Raw genomic sequence first — 17,059 nt, 5'->3', positions numbered from 1 at the left:
TTGGAATGTGTATTCAAGGTAGACTTTTCGAAGGAAATAGAAAAGGGACCAATACGGAAAATATCTGGACGCTCAGACCGTATGTGTCAATAGAGTTGCTTGAAAAGTCTTCTGGGCAGAAAGTTTTGAGGCAAGGAAATGAAGTAGAAAGGCCAGTTGGGTGTCGTTTCTGCCTGTGATTTCCTTTCTTCGCACGTACATTTTAGTTATTGACTTAATGATGCGTACATTCTCCGCCGAGATTGGACCACACGGAACAGGCAGGAGATGCAAAACCGACGTGGGCGACGACGACAAGAGCGAGGGCCTCAAGATGTTTTGGACATGTGCGGGACGAACGACAGGAACAGGAACGTTTCCGCGGGGAAAGAAATGCCATCCGAAGAGATCACCATTCGTCGTGCTCTCCTGGAATTTGAGCGCGTCCAAGGTTGGTTCCACCTCCAAGACTTCAATAAAAAGGTTTCAATGACAGGGGAGCCCACGCATGAAGTGAGCAAAGGCAAGATCGAGTGACGAGAAAACCGTAGAAGTAGATTGGGTTTGCATAAGCTATATACCCAACTCAATTAACAATCCTATAATGTTTAAACAAATTTATGACCTACTACTTTATTATAAGTAACCAAATTATGACCCAATTAACACCAATATGGGTTAATAAATGGGCAAATGACCCATTCTGACGGGCATAGCAAGATTCGAGTGAGGGCACTCGTTAAAAAAATGTTTCTTTCCTTGATTATTTTTCAATAGTAAAGCGGGCAAAAAATAGAGAACATTTAAAACGAATTTTAATTAATTATGACCCTCATTCGATCACAAAAAAAAAAAAAAAAAAAAGGAACTGCACGCACAGAGGCCCAAACCAAACTCCTAAGTGGGCTTCACGTCAAAATACACAAGAGCCCGCGATGATTCCACGAAAGCCTGGAAAAAAAGCAACCATCCTTTTCAATCCAACTCCCCCCGCCAAAACGAAAATATGAAGCCTCTCCCTCTCTGTGCGCGCTCGGTGCTGGGGCGGTTGATGCCATGGAGAGAGGTCTGATCTCGGTGGACCAGTGGGCGGAGGGGAGCCAGGCGTACTTCCACACCCACCTGGGGCCTCTCCCCCGCCTGGTCCCAGGGCCCCCTCTTCTTGCCGCACGCACTGAGCACACTGGCTGTTGTTGTATTTTTCGTCTGAATGCTGGGTTATTTTTTTGTAGGCCGAAATCGGACTTATCCCAGCTGGCGGCGAAGTAGTGGGGGCGCCGGTGGTAAAATTGGAGAGCAAGAAAGAGATGACGACCAACATTTGATCGGCTTGTATGGATTTTCCGTAGACCCCACTTTTCCAGTGAGGAGACACTTTTTGGATCATGTCGTAGTTGTTGGGGCTGCCTTCTCGATCCATTTGGAACGTGAAGTCCCCCTGTTTTGGCTCTTCCCGGCTTGCCCAAGAAGTCAACACAAAGTTTTCGATCATCAGCATCTCTGGAAGGAATGTCGGTCAGGTGATCGAAGCTCTGCCAGAGAATTCTCTCTCTCCGGTCGTCTTCAATCAGCACCGGATTCCCAGAATCAAGAAGTTTCACTTACCAGGTCGAAGAGCTTGAGCCCTCGACATTGGTCAACTGGATTGCTCGTCCTTAATTCCACAACTTTAGGGTGCCGGCCACGAGCCCAAAGGATGTGGTGAGGCCAACGAGCGGGTCGATCTGGTTGGCAACCCAGACGTTGATAGGAGGGTAGTACCTGCCACTGGGAGAGAAGAAGCTGAGCTCGAATCGCTCGTCCACGGACACGAGAGTGGTTCCTCCCGGGTACATGATTGTGGCTACTGTTATGGTGTCTCTGCTCAGGCAAGATGGAAGGAACATCACAGACAAGAGCAAGCACGTTAAGTTATTTGGGGCGTCGCATGGTAATAATTGGAGTTGTTGAAGTGGCGACGAGGTTAACGTTAAGTTATTCGAGCATGTCCAATGAAATAGAAGGGAATTGAGATAACACGTCGATCTAATTCAATTAGCTATGAAGCAGACATTGTTACTGCCAGAGTTAGTACAGGCTTTCGGAGTAGAGAGGTCTGAAAATTTTCCATTATTCAACGCATGCGCCATGACAACGGCTAAACTTATGGAGCTGCGGCGTTAAATCATTGCAAGCTGGCGTGAGCTCACGGTTGTCGCTATTGAAGTTTGCTGTTCTTTCCTCCTCGTCAACCCTTTCTTTCTTTGTTCTTTTTCACTGCCAATAACGGGTATCCTAGATCGCAACTCATTCTATTGGAGGGAAGAGCACTAATGTTTATTTCTCTCTTTCTCTCTTCAAGAAATTTACAACTTATCTAAAAAGTAACTTCTTTTTCTTTCTTTTTTTTTGTATGCTATTATACCGCAGGCTTACTTTTCTCTGTCTTTGTTTAAGAAAAGAAAGAGTTAGATCGCACATAACAACCATTCTGTTCCAGAAACTTTTTGGAACTGAAATAGTTTCTGGAACAGAAATAGATTTTTCTATTTCTATTTCTAGAAGAGTTTTTAAGCAAAAATAACCGTTTGATAACGACACAAATTTCTACTCTAAAAATAGAAATTCGTTTGATAACAACACAAAATTTCTTCATTTCGGACGATGGCAGACCGGTGGATAGTGGTGATGGACAGCGACGACTAGCGAGCGGCGAGCGGCAATGGCGGCGGCGGCGACCGGCGAGGGCGGTGGGCGCGGCGGCGACGGACAGTGGTCGGCGGCAACGGATGAAGGATCGGTTGATGAACGATGAGAAAATTTTTTATTTCTCATTTCTATTTTAGAAATAGAGAAATAGAAAATTTCTATTTCTGATTTTTATTCTAAACCTATTTATGGAATAGAAATTTTTTCCAAAAATAGAAAAAAAACGGAATAAGTTTATAAAACGAATTTCTATTCCAAAAACAGTGCGGAATAGAAAAATTATTTCGGAACAGAAATAAATAGTTGTCATGCACCTCCTTATTGGTTCCTCTTCTTTGTCCAGGTCATTATAAAAGACTCTTGAGACCTATTTAGTAACCGGTTAATTCTTGACTATTTCTATTCTTTTATTCTCCAGAAAAAAAAATTCATTTGATAATGTTAACTAATTTTTTTTTTTTTTTTGAGAATAAATTTGAAACAAAATCAAAGAATAGAAAAAAATTATTGCTTTAATCCCGAAAATAATTTTAAAAATAAAGACAATTTCTTATTTTTTTTTCTTCTTCTTCCTTATCTAGTCGGTCGTCGAAGCCTCGCCCAGGCACAATGAGGCTGATCTACCCCAGCCACCATGAGGTTCAACCTCGCTAAGGGTCAGTGAGGCTGGCAATTGGCTAGATGAGGAAGACAAAGAGGAAAAGGAAAAAAGAAGAAAAATCTCATAAATTTATGGCATAAAAAAATTGAGGGTTGTACCAATCACATTTTTGCTCTTTTTCTATTTTAAAAATAAAATTTTTATAGAATTATCAAATGTTTTTGAATGCTCAGAAATTTCTTCGAAAAACAACATTAAAAAAATTATTTCTCAGTAGAAATTATTTCTAAAAACAAAATAGTTACAATTTCTACTAAAAACAGAATAGTTACGAGATCATACCCTTAAAATCAAGCACGATGACCTAGGGGGTGCATGACAACCATTCTGTTCCGAAATAGTTTCTGGAACAGAAATATATTTTTCTATTTCTATTTCTAGAAGAGTTTCTAAGCAAAAATAACCGTTTGATAACGAGACAAAATTTCTACTCTAAAAATAGAAATTCGTTTGATAACGACACAAAATTTTTCATTTCCGTGTCGTCGGCCCGGCGGCGACCGTGACCGGGCGACTAGCGGTCGGCTGCCGCGGCGCGATCGGCAACCGCACGGGCGGCGGGTGATCGGTGGCGGGCGGCGGCGGGTGGCGGCGGCAACCGGCAACCTGCGACGCGGCCGGCCGGCGGCGGCGAGTGGCGGCGGCGGCGGGGCCGACGATCGGCAGCCGATGGCGGGTTGCAACGGGCGGCAACCAGCGAAGGAAGAGGAGGAGGCAAGACGTCGTAGAGGAGATGAGAGTTACCGAAATTAGGGTTTGTGGGAGAAATTATTTCTGATTTCTTTTTCAAAAATAGAGAAGTAGATTTTTCTATTTCGATTTCTCTTCCAAATCTATTTCGGAATAGAAATCTATTCCAGAAATAAAAAAAAATGGAATAGGTTTATCAAACGGATTTCTCTTCCAGATATAGGTTTGGAACAGAAAAACTATTTCTGGAATAGAAATTTTGGTTATCATGTGCCCCTAGTCGCAATAAAGCCAACACGGAAGCATCCATGGGGTTTTATAATAGAAGCCAGCCAGTTATGTCCGCAATCGAATTTCTTAATTGCAGTCGTAAGAGAAGACCTCTACACCTGTCCCGTTAGACCCGATTGACCCTAGCACGCCTGAGTAATTGGACCTTCATTTTTCACGTAATCAACTCTTCCCATCACTACGGTCAAATAATGAGACTACTTCACAGAGGTCCCACTTCCTTACCAACGAAAAATCTAAAAATAAGGTGACATGTTTTATATTATAATACGTCGCCAACATCGCCTTCAGTGATTGTGATGCCTGCACAACGCGTAATACTTTCTTCAGAGCCCTGTCAGGCAGTCAGCCAGCGAAAGAGTATTAAAAAAAAAACTCAATTTATTATCGTAACTAACCATGTTCGTTGAGCCAGTTAGGCTGCGTTTGTTTACGTTTCTTTTTTCTGTTTTTAAACAACTTTTTTGTTTTTTTGTTCCTGGAAACAAAGAAGAAACATAAACGCGTTTGTGTGTGTTTTTGTTCCCAGAAACACATCTAGAACAGAAACAAGAAATAAAAAAATTTAGAAAAAAATTTAGAAACACTTTTATGTTTTTCTTTTCTTCTTCTTTTTTCTTTCTTTTTTCTTTGGCCGGTCGCCGACCTCGGCCAGGGCCGTCGAGGGCCGGCGACCTCGCCGGAGCGTCGCTGGCCCCCGGTGAGGCCGAGCCTCGCGTCGGGCTGGGCGAGCTCAATCTCGCCCCCGGATCCGACGAGGTCGAGCTCGCCCGGCCAAGGCGTGGCCGAGCTTTGCCCGGCTACGGCGAGGCTCGGCCTCGCCGGGAGGTGGCGAGCCTCGCCGTGGCTAGGCGAGGCCGCCACCCTCGTCGGGCAGTTGCCGGCCATGGCCGAGGCCGGGACCGGCCAAAAGAAGAAAAAAGGAAAAAGAAAAAAGGAAAAAAAGGAAAATTAAATAAGAAAAATAAGAAAGAAAATAGAAAAAATAAAATAAAATAATTAAAAAATAAAAAAAATAAAAAATTATACAAATTTATCAAACGTGTTTCTATTTATTTTTTATTTCCAGAACAAATTTACCAAACACGTTTTTGTTCAAAAATTGTTCCGAACAGAAACACTTTTTTCTATTTCTGTTTCTGGAACAATTTTTAAAACAGAAAATATTACCAAACGCGCCCTTAACGTCCGTATCCTCTTGATTTAGAGACACAAAAAAACCAGCTTGATACATCCATTCCGGATCAACGTATGACCATAGGTTTTATTAAGCACATGACATGAGTTAATTAATTGTGATAGGAAAAGAAAAGTAAGCTTAATTAATTCAGAGGATCACAATGTTTTTGTCCAATTTACGAGGAGATTATTACGTTTGAACCACTTTTTTTTTTTTTTTTTTTAATGTTTGTACGTGTTGGGCTTTTCAAAGGGCAAAAGGGAGCGATCTTTCTCTTTAGAGGTACACGTATGCCTCTGGAAATATTAGGACCTTCAATCATTTTTTTGGGGGGAGGGGGGTTCGTCTCCTTAAATCAACCGGTGGGTGGATTGAGATGTATTAAAAAGGTTTTTGCCATTATAATAATTTTTGGACAACTATGAAAGTAATAGCATATCATGAGTCACAAATTCTTAAATGAGTGGATTCCACAATCCTCAAAAAATTCAGAATGTGTAGGTCAATATTTAAGTGTATGAGTTTTCTAACATTATAATTGAAGACAATGGGCTAAGTGGGCTCGATCCTACAATACTTGCGTGTGAGTGCGCAATTATTAAGCACAATTAGCACTCGCACACTCCCTAATCATAATTGGCACTAATCCTCATTTATTATTTATTATTATTTTTTTATTAAGATTTAGATTTATATTTATAAAATAATATTTGTGTCATATTGAAACAACATAATTGCTCGCAATAAATTTATAGTTATTTTTCATTTACTTCCAAATTTTAATATTTTTGCCTAAGTGTTGTTAGGGCACTTACAACCTTTGGAATATTGTGTCTATTCCCACAAACTTATGAACCTTTGAAATGTTGTATTTGTTCAATCGTTTTGTAGAAGTTATAAAATTTGAAATTCCAAAAAAAAAAAATTATTATTATCATTTTTTCTTAATCCGAATTTTCAACATGTCTTTTGAGAAAATATTTGTTCACTTTGCAATATTTCCTGAAGGGTTGCTTTTATTCTAAAGACTAAAATAAATTCGTCAGTTCTTGTCTCAATTTCATATTAAGTTGTCAATTTTCCTTCTAAAATTATAGCTATTGTTTTCAATTGTTTTCCTTTACGAGTTTCTAGAAAGATACCAAAATTGCTATCTTGTATTATCATTTGATACTTTGTTATATCATAAAGGATTTTTGCTAGAAACCTTTAATAATGTTGTTCAGCAAATAATTTCTTAAAGATAGCTTCTTCTTCTTCTTCTTTTTTTTTTTTTTTTTTGAAAAGCCACCATAAACCCCAAAAAGAAATTTGTGACATGAACAACCCCAAATTTTGATAACCGTGACACATTTACCCCAAACTCTATGACCAAGGGCATTTTTGTCTTATTATTTTATGTTTTTCCTTTTTCTTTTTTTCTTTTTTTCCTTTTTTCTTCTTCTCTCTTCCCTCCGCTAGCCATGGTGGAGAGAAGCCGGACTCAGGCGAGGGCGGCCCTCGCCTGGGTGTTGCCCTCGCCAACTTAGGCGAGGAGAGCGCTTGCTAGATCCGACAAGGGCGGCCTTCGGCTAGGCTAGATTCGGCGAGGATAGCCCTCGCCCGACGCCGACAAGGGTTGCCCTCGCTTGCGTCGAGCAAGGGTTGCCCTCGTTAAATCTAGCATCCCTCGCCTAGGCTAGCTAGGCCCGCCCTCACCGGTGTCAAGCGAGAGGTGCCCTCACCAGATCTAATGAGGGAGGCCCTCGCCTGACGCCGGCGAGGGCAACCCTCGCCTGAGTCCAGCTTCCCGCTGCCATGGCCGATGGAGGGAAGAGAGAAGAAGAAGAAAAAAATTAAACAATAAAAGATGAAAATGCCCTATAATTTAGAGTAAATATGTCACACGAATATAAGTTTATGGTTTTTTGTGTCACGAAAAAAAAGTTTGGGATAAATTTTTCACTGTTAGCAAAGTTTAGGGTTTTTCATATCATAAAAAAAAAAAAAAAAAAAGTTTGGGATAAATTTATCACTTTGGGCAAAATTTGGGATTTTTGGTGACTTTTTTCCCCTTTTTTTTATGCCTTGAAATCTAATTCCATTTTTCCATATTGATTTTCCCCAACAGGAGGTTTAGGTATTCGAAGACTCGATGAATGTAATAAGGGTACTGTTTGCATTCTTTGTGGCATCTCCTGTTAGACTCCTGAGTTTAAACTTATCTTTTCAAGGATTGTAGAGAGTGGGTTGCGAAAAAAAAATGGTGTAGCTGAGGGATTGGATTGGTAATGGTCACAGAGCTTTCTTATGGCAGGATCACTGGCATCCTTTTGAAATTCTCACATGGAGAATTTTCCAGGAGGGGTGATTTATGATTCCTCTCCTCGTTCTAAGGCTAAAGTTGCTAATATCACAGGATTCTTGGTGGATTTGGCCTTCGACCAGGTTAGTCTAGTTTCATGCCTCTTTATAGACTCATGTTTTCTAACATGAATTGACAAGATATATTATTTTATTAGACTACTGCATAGGAATTATGAGCAATCCTATTTATTTTTGTGAATGTATACCTTTTGTCTTGATGTGATGGTAGACCATTACCACTGAAAACCGTTAATTTTTCTTTTTTGGTACCATTGCGTATTAAAGGATCTTAACATTTTAGTATAAACAGGTAAAATGGAAAAAAAAAAGGCTTCGACTTTTTAGAAGTGTCATAGTATCGTAAAAATCTTAATGAATATGTGGAAAATGACTGCATTTGTCGACCTTCCTATCCTCAGCAAACAAATTTTCACCGCATAATGAAATATAATCAGTCAGTCGATTTTCTTCTAAAGAAAAGTAGAACTTTTTAACATGAAGTAAAAAAAGGCACTATTCTACATGGCATCGATGAGATAAAGACGGTAGTACCAGTTCGGTTCTAGCACTTGGAATCATGAGCACCACAGAGTCATATCGTGCATGGGAGAAATAGAAGTTCAAGCCTTTTTCTTTTTTTTTTTGTCTTGATTAAGTTTCTTTTGAAGTAAGAAAAGGCCAACTTTCTCATATCAAGATCAGAACCCACCACCCAAGAAGGAAAGCCTTGGAGTAAGTATACGTAGATCCGTAGATCCAACCGGCAACTCAGCATGAGTTTTACCAAGCGCAAAGGCATTAGGCAATTCTCTATTGTTTGTAAAGTAGGCTTTCCTTCCCTTGAGGTGAATATTGACTAACCTGTGCTATGCAGCGGATGTTTAAGGCGACCGACCATACATCACTATGAAATGCACAGATCTTTAACACATAATAGTAGGGATAAGTACACTAATTGTGCCATAAGTTGTGTACGACGCTCATTTTGGTGCCAAAAGTTTCCGCCGGATCACTTAAGTACCAAATTGGAGGAAAAACAATCACTTTGGTGCCACCAACAACAGATTCCAACCAAAATGATTACATGACTTTTATATTTAAAAAAAAAAAAAACATCGAGAAGCCTTTTAAACGACGCCGTTTTCCGTCTTCCTTAAGAAAACGACGTCGTTTTGCCGTCCTACATGGATAGCCTCACAAAAACGACGTTTTTTATTATTATTTTATTTGGAGATTGAAATTAGGATTTTTTTGTCTGCCATTGCTCGTCCGCCGTCGCTCGGCCGCTGTCCATCGGCCACCGTCACTCAGCCGCCATCCCTCGACCTCCATCGTAGTTGCTTGCCACAGCAAGACAAAAGAAAAACAAAAACAAAAAAAAAAAAAACGAACAGAAAATCTCAAGAGAGAGGGAGGTGTCGACGATGAGGGTGGAGGAGGGGATGGCGGGGCCACGGCCGCCGCCTTCGTAGCAGCTAGCTTCGCCGACAACCTCCCTGGCGTTCCAGATCTTCGCGGCTACCGTTGGCTGGATCGCTCGTGCTTCTAGAGATTCTTCGAGCTCGTGTTTCCTCTGCACCCAACGATATTCCTTGGAAAAAGGCGGTGGTGGGGCTGAGATTTGGGGATTTGAAAGGTTGATAAGGTGATTGAAAATGGGGGAAAACTACTGGGGAGGGCGAAGGCGAATGCGTGGTTTCTTTTCTGGAAAATTACTGGTGTTGCTGGTTCTGCGCTACTGGTGTTGCTAGTTCGGCGCTGTTGGTGTTGCTGGATCTGTTCGGGGAAGAAGACGACACAAAACGGTGTCGTTTGGGGATTTAGGGTTTTGAATTTGGGGGAAAGACACAAAACGGCGTCGTTTTGGTGTTAGGATGCTAAAATGACGTCGTTTGAAGGCCTAAGTGATCCAATGGAAACTCCGGCGAGCCACATCAGCATAAGAAATTAATAAAAAAAGGCCACGTCAGATTTTTGGCCAATCAGATCGGCGTTGGCACCAAAGTGAACGTTTTTCAAATTTTTTGGCACTTAAATGATCCGACGGAAACTTTTGGCACCAAAGTGAGCGTCGTACACAACTTATGGCACCATTAGTGTACTTATTCTCATAATAGTAACATCAGAGAACTGAGGGATTTTTCGGTCAATTCAAAACATGAGATTTTTGTGGATCATGCTATAGTGGGGTGGATTGCGAGTTTGATAGGATGACTATAGCCCCAAAAGGGAATTGATTTTACAACTCAGTTGCAGCACAAGAAACTTATTCTCAAGAAGGAACAGTGCTACAATTGACGATAATAATCTTTTAATGTGATCAAGGAGCCGATTCGCTATATTAGTATTGTACAGTCTTAGGCCGAGGAGAAGCATCAACTATCAACATAGAGTAAACTGTATTTTGCCGAAGGAGAAAGGAATATCATGGGGTAAAAATTGAGGCATTCCTAGTTAAACAAATGCCGGATGGCTAAAGTTTTCGGCAACTAAGATGTGGAATAGATTTGAGGAAGATCTGACATTACCGTCCTTGTTGCTGAGTAGTCGATAACACCATGCTCAACTCTGGTTTGCTGGAAGAAGCTGTTGTAGAAACGCCAATCCCAACTGCAAAAGCCGGTTTTTTCGGAACTGGAAGAGTCGCACTTTCACTACCGAGCATGAAAACCGCAGTTGACATTGTGGGGCGATCACTCGGGTCTTCTTGCAAGCATAAAAGCGCCACGTTTATGCACTTCAAAACTTGATCTCTGTTGTAAGTTTCGTGCAGCACTTGATCCATCAAGTCCAATGCTTTATCGTCATTCCATAATTTCCATGCCTGCACAATTGAAGCTTTAGTACTTTCAGAGAAAAGGGCAACAGGAAGTGGATAAAGTAAAAGAAAGCCACAACAAATGGACTGTATTCACATGAGTAAGAAGGCTCATTGTTCCTTCAGACTGATAAAAGCCCGCGTTACGTTTCCCGCTAACAATCTCCAATACGACAATGCCAAAGCTAAAAACATCGGACTTGAATGAGAAAAATCCATCCAAAGCATACTCCGGAGACATGTATCCACTGCATTGGAGCATGAGAACAATAAGTTAAGTAAGCTGCAGTCGGAATAACGAAGTTTCACTACAGGTATTAAAACGTGATAATGTGGTGAGTGCCTTGTGTAGTGTCCAACAAATTCTTTATCTAGACGAAAATAAATGGCATGTGCATCTACAAAAACTTACTAAGTTCCAATCACCCTTTGCGTGCTTGCTTTAGTTTGTTTTGCCTCAAATATACGAGCTAGACAAAAGTCGGAAATTTTAGGAGTCATCTCCTCATCAAGCAAAACATTGCTAGTCATGAGATCCCTGTGAATGATTCGTAGCCTAGAATCTTGGTGAAGATAGAGCATTCCTCGTGCAATTCCCAAGATGATCTCAAAGTGTATCTGTCACACCCCAAATCCTACATGGATGGGGTAACATGGCCGTCCTTCCACTCGAAGGATGCAGCCTCAAACCATACCCAAAGTCTACTTCCAAAGGTCCCTATCGATAGCACTCTAACCTATTAACTGCTAACCAAAGGACCTGAAAAAGTTTGGAAATAGAGGGGTGAGCAACCACAAGCTCAATGAGTAGTACATATCTTCTAAGCAGATCGAGCAACCACTATGCATATATATATATATAAGTATAGAACACTATCAAAAATCATAATCCAACTCATTAATTGTACATATCAAATCAAGAATGAATCGTTCATTTCAACAAAACTTTATAAAAGTTGGAAATACACATTTAAATCCACCATCATGATTCAAATATCAATGGTCAAGTCCATTGATTAATCTCTATCAAAAACTATATCAATGGTCTATCCATTGGTTCATCTCATATCAAAACACGTCGATGGTCCATCTATCGACCAATCTTTTGCTCAACACCTAACCATGGTCACGACACAACGTCTTGTGACAAGCCGGCCAAGATTCCCCCCTTGGCAAGGTCTCCACCTACAAAGCCGATGGCTTGGCCCAGAAGGATATCTTAAACCCAGTATGCATACCCACTAGCCCCACCATGGGCTCACAGCGATATTGAGCACCAAATCCACATCTTCTAATATCCAGAAATTTAATCCATAAATAATCTCATAATCCACAATGCATTTCATAAACCAACCATATAACCTTTCATAACTCAATTCATCCAATAGAAATTTCTCATATCATTTCATAAATCAAATTCACAAATCGATATATAATATATATATATATATATATATATATATATATATATTTTTTTTAACATCCTTCATAAAACGTTTCTCAAATCATCATATAACTCATTCCATAAACCAATTCGTAAAGTGATGTATCGTTTCACAATACCTTTCGTAAAACCATTCTCAAATATTAACAAGTAATAATTGTCTGATCCCAACTTGACTATCCCAAAATCAAGCCGAAAAATGACAAAATACGAGCCCAAAGCTGCTGGATACGTACTGTTCACTGCGCACGGGAAACTTTGGAATTTTGTTTCGGACAAACCATAAGCTCAAATCACGATCCGTAAAAATCCCCCGGCTCCACAACACCCTAAACTACCAATCCTACAAAAATGCGTGGCTCAACGACTCCAAATTGGACTTCGCCACTCGATTTTCCAAAAATTCCGAATTTGAGCCCTAAACCCATAAATTACTTCAATTGGACGAACGAGGTGCCTAAACTCTTACCGGGTACTGCGTTATGGAGTTCGAGTTGGCTTGGCGAGGCATCCGTGGCGTGCACGTGCCAAAATCCCTTTCCTTTCTTCTTCTTCTTCTTCTTCTTTATGGTCGAGGGACCTCTCAGCTTCTATTTAGCCGAGCCCTCTCCCCTCTCCTTTTTGCTTTATTGACTTTTCAACTTCTTTTATTTTTCTTCTTTTGGGGCCCACTAGCCTAATATTACATTCTACCCTCCTTAAAAAAAAATTTCATCCTTGAATTTAGTAATACGTCAATCAACAAACTTATGAGATTATCCGTGTCTTTCCTTTTTAAACTCCCAAATAGCTTCCCTATTTGGTTTTGCTATTAGATCTTCACATATATTCTCGTTATCTTTTCATTGAGGATGTGTCTCATCACCAACCAGAAATTCCTGAATTACTCCATGCTTCGATCCTGCTACAACTTGGGCCTTTTCTTTTTTCTTTTTCACTTCATGCTACTCCATAATTCCTCTAATCTCAAGCATATTATCTGAATTTCCTTTGGAAGCATACAGGGTTGATAATAACACGTGGAAACCATCATGATCTAGCTGATGCTCACATTTCTTCCTATCCTCTCCCCATTTTCCATGTCATCGTGCTTTCTACAAAAATCGAGAAGGGTTCACGAAGTAGTAATATCGGGTGCCATAGGTATGCTCTCAAAGGTGCCATCCAAAGGTAGGGACCACCCAATAGAGAACTTGGTTAGCTCTGGGATCATGATAAAGTCTAGAATCCGTGAGAAGTGAAGAAAACTATACATAGTGTACTTCATGAGCCATTCTATCCTCACACTTTTCGCTCCATGAATGTATGGTCCCTTGGTATAAAATAGTTTGTTGTCCACTAAAAACTCAGATGCCGAGTTAGAAAAAGAAAATCAACGATGTAGAAATATAGTTTCTTTAACCATGCTAGATTGATACCCGAACTGCATAAGCTCTTTCATCCCCTTGTAATTCCCCCCCTTTTTCTAGCTTCTGAACCCAGCCCACTTAACAAGGCTATGCAAGGTAGAGTGTTTGGTTTGCAGCCATACCTTTCCATCTACATAATCAGCTTTCTAGCGTGATCTACTCTACTTACTCGACAAAACCCGACAATAACAATGGTATATGTCACACATTTGGGATACAACCCTTCAAGGACATCTCGTCCACTATTTCCTTTGCCTTACTAGATTCCCCTCCTTACAAAATGAATGAACTATGGCACTATGTTCCACTTTGCCAATTGGAAACCTCTATGTTTTGCTTCCCTCAAAATTCAAGAGCCTTATCTCCATGACCATGCTTGGCAAGCACACTGACAAGATTTTCATAAGTAATCTTGGTCTGGTATTAAATTACTGCCTCTACCATTTTTTTTTTTGGCAACATCTCCCTCACTTCTTCATCCCTTCTCCTTACATAGAAAATCCATGATAGGGTAGCAACTGACCTTATCTATAGGCATGCCATTAAGCAACTCAATGGCATCCTTGACACGATGCAAATCACAGTAACCCTTGATCAAACTATTATAAGTAGTCACATTTGGCATAATTCCAACGAGTTGCGTTCTCTCCAGGAACGTATATGTTTGTTCAAGCCTATTAGCCATGAGGACATTCATCACCACGTTGCATATTGATAAATTAGGTTCAACACTTGCCTTTAGCATCAAGCTCAAAACCCGCAAGGCACACCTTACTTACCTACTCTACTGTAGGACAACATGAATATCCAAAAGCTTTAGGCTCACACCCAATCCACCTTTGGCGCATGAGCTAGATAATTCTCCTAGTGCCTCGATACAATTTGGTCTTGCTCAAGATCACTAACAAAATATAATACACGATAGGATTAGATCAGTACCGCCATTGGTGATTGGCCCAATAGAAATTTAAGGTTTAGGTTCCAAACTGACTGAAATTGATCCAGAAGGCAAACTTCCCTCACTAAAGGGTGTCTCATTTCTATCTTCACATTCTTCTTCAAATTGAGCGATTTCACCATTGGAAAACAATCATCCTTGTCTAAACCAGCACTTCTGTAGCTTCGACACTGCTTGACTCTTTGCCTACCTGAAAATTCATATCTACAGTTGCCTAGCATGCGCACAAATGTTCTTACTATGACTTCTTTGCTTCTACCCACTAGACAATTGAGTCCCATGTTCCTCAACCATAGCATTCAAGCCGTGTGGCAACTTATCTATGAACTTGGCAGCTATTTGCAAGTTCTACAGTAGCTTTGATCTCAAGTATGGTGCCTCCCTTTCCATAATATCCTTGATGCTGCACACGAATAACATAGCTTATTATTAACAAGCCTGAGTTTGCTCTTGATCCTTGTAAGTTGAAACTTTTTAAAGTTAATACGATTGATAAGTACTTCAGGCTTGTGGGTCGTAGAATCTCTCTTAACAAACTGATCACTATGGACTTCCTACTTCCGCTTTGTCTCACTAGAGTGGCAGTTGTACCACTTGGGATGCTAAGAGAGAACCCATTGAATGTTTGCTCATTGGGCTTGGTTGCGTAACCGAAACAAACATCCGCCAACTCAATATCTCATTGAATTCATCTAGTTTCTTTCCCCTAATGTCAAAAGAATCGATCTCCAGCTTCCCACAAATGGTCTCGGACATCTTCTATGCAGCAGCTCAACCAATAGCAAATGCACTAATGCATGAAAAAGCCTGCCTAAGAGACATGGAACCAATCAATATTGCCATGATCACATTAGTCACTACATCCCTGTTATATCTCTATCCTAACATCAACTTCACGTTGTACCATATTGCTAAAGCAAAAGCACTACAAATGATGAGCATGACTCCTCCAAGATTTAGTAGGCTTCGGTGGACACTTCGTTTGTATGCATTCACAAGGAATTTGTTGTAATCTGCAATTGCTCGTTTCTCTCTAGTAAATGATGTAATCATCTTAGTTGAACCACTTGTTTGTTCAACAACATTTGCTGCCTTTACATAAGCCTTTGCTCGCGGGATGCCATCTTGAGATGACGAGGGACATGACTCCAGTCACAGTCACTAGCAGAGGAATCATGAAAAGCATAACCTAGGTCAATAGCCACCCCTTGATAAATGCCATCACAAAGCCTCTAACAAATGTCGACCTGAGCTATATGAACTTTCCCATCTTTTCACCCGAGGCGTCCTGGATGAGAACTGTGTTGCCAACATTCTCTTGGCTAATTCTCTAGTGTTAGTCTCTTTGTCAAAGAATGTGACATCTTGTCTCAATATAATTAGAACTCTTATTCTCGCAACTGGTTGCTTCTTGGTGACCATCTAGCAAGACACCTAAAGAAATGCTGCTGCACCACACCTAAGCACAAGATAAACTTCAGAGGTATTTGAAGATTTCACAAACAATCTCAACACAAGCACTCCAAAAGAAATTTCCCTTTCGAGAAACAAGTTTCTCTGTAACAATCCATAAAGTTCATATTTGCAAAGCTTTAACCTTAGACACAAGAGCAACAATATCACTGTTAGCCTAGCTCTAGCCGAACGTATTGATCAGTTGTCCGAACAAGATGATCATAAGGGATAGAGAAAGGCCATTTCCCATAGCACCTATCAACCCAGACAACTATCAATAGCATATCAGTAGAATCTGCAAATGAGAATAGCTTGCGGAATGGAATAGAGTTCCCTTTCTCATCTCTTTTGCTCTTGTTGGAGTCTTGTTCATTCTCATTCACAGCAGAGCTCTTTGCCAATGCCACCGCCATCCTTGATATGGCAGTTTCATTGGTTCCCGAATCTTAGGTTTCTTCATTTTCGATAGCCATGCCATTGTACATAGGACACATATCTATTATGCAACTTCATTATTTTGTATATATATAGAATTGCCTGGGGCGTTTCAAAAGAAGTTAGCTCACAAGTGCTATCTTCAGGGATCCCGATTATATGTAATCCTAATATGAAGTTTCCACCAACAACTCTTCTATTATATGCACACTCAAAAATTGGTTGTCCAACAAACAAAGCATGGTACCACGAGTCGCTCTCCCTCAGTTGAAGACTCGTAGCCCAATATTTCTTATCCTCAAACTCATCCTCCTTTATCACACTTGGCACATCAAGGGTTTACTCAATCTCTACAATATGACCCTTCAAGTCACAGTGATCTTTATAGTACCCGCAAGGTGTTCCACAACTTTAAGCATTGTTGCACAAGCTTCGACCCCAAAAAGAAAAGACCTACATCCTAATACATAACAAAAACTAACACGCTAAAAACTAACACACTCTCACAACGTCCCATAAAATCTACACCCAACAGATTATAACCTAAGCTCTTATACCATTAGATGTCACACCCCAAATCCTACAAAAATGGGGGTAACATGGCCGTCCTTCCACCCGAAGGACGCAGCCTCAAACCATAACCAAAGTCTACTTCCAAAGGTCCCCATCGATAGCACTCTTTGACCTATTAGCTGCTAACCAAAG

The 17,059-nt window shown here is 40.5% G+C and overlaps 1 protein-coding gene across 1 annotated transcript; it reads right to left on the bottom strand.

The window, feature by feature from the left end:
• Nucleotides 1-10,124: 10,124 nt before the first annotated feature.
• Nucleotides 10,125-14,203, bottom strand: LOC120287310 (G-type lectin S-receptor-like serine/threonine-protein kinase At4g03230). The gene is made up of 4 exons (XM_039300074.1): nucleotides 14,030-14,203; nucleotides 11,066-11,271; nucleotides 10,751-10,901; nucleotides 10,125-10,659 (listed from the first exon to the last, which is right to left on the bottom strand). The coding sequence occupies exons 1-4, from the start codon at nucleotides 14,201-14,203 to the stop codon at nucleotides 10,360-10,362; spliced, it is 831 nt and encodes a 276-aa protein (XP_039156008.1). The 3' UTR covers nucleotides 10,125-10,359.
• Between the last annotated feature and the right edge of the window lie 2,856 nt (nucleotides 14,204-17,059).

Source organism: Eucalyptus grandis, chromosome 8 (assembly GCF_016545825.1).
Source record: "Eucalyptus grandis isolate ANBG69807.140 chromosome 8, ASM1654582v1, whole genome shotgun sequence".
NCBI classification, from domain to species: Eukaryota; Viridiplantae; Streptophyta; class Magnoliopsida; order Myrtales; family Myrtaceae; genus Eucalyptus; species Eucalyptus grandis.
Note: the sequence above shows the minus strand (reverse complement) of the source record. Positions and strands in the feature narration are given on the sequence as shown.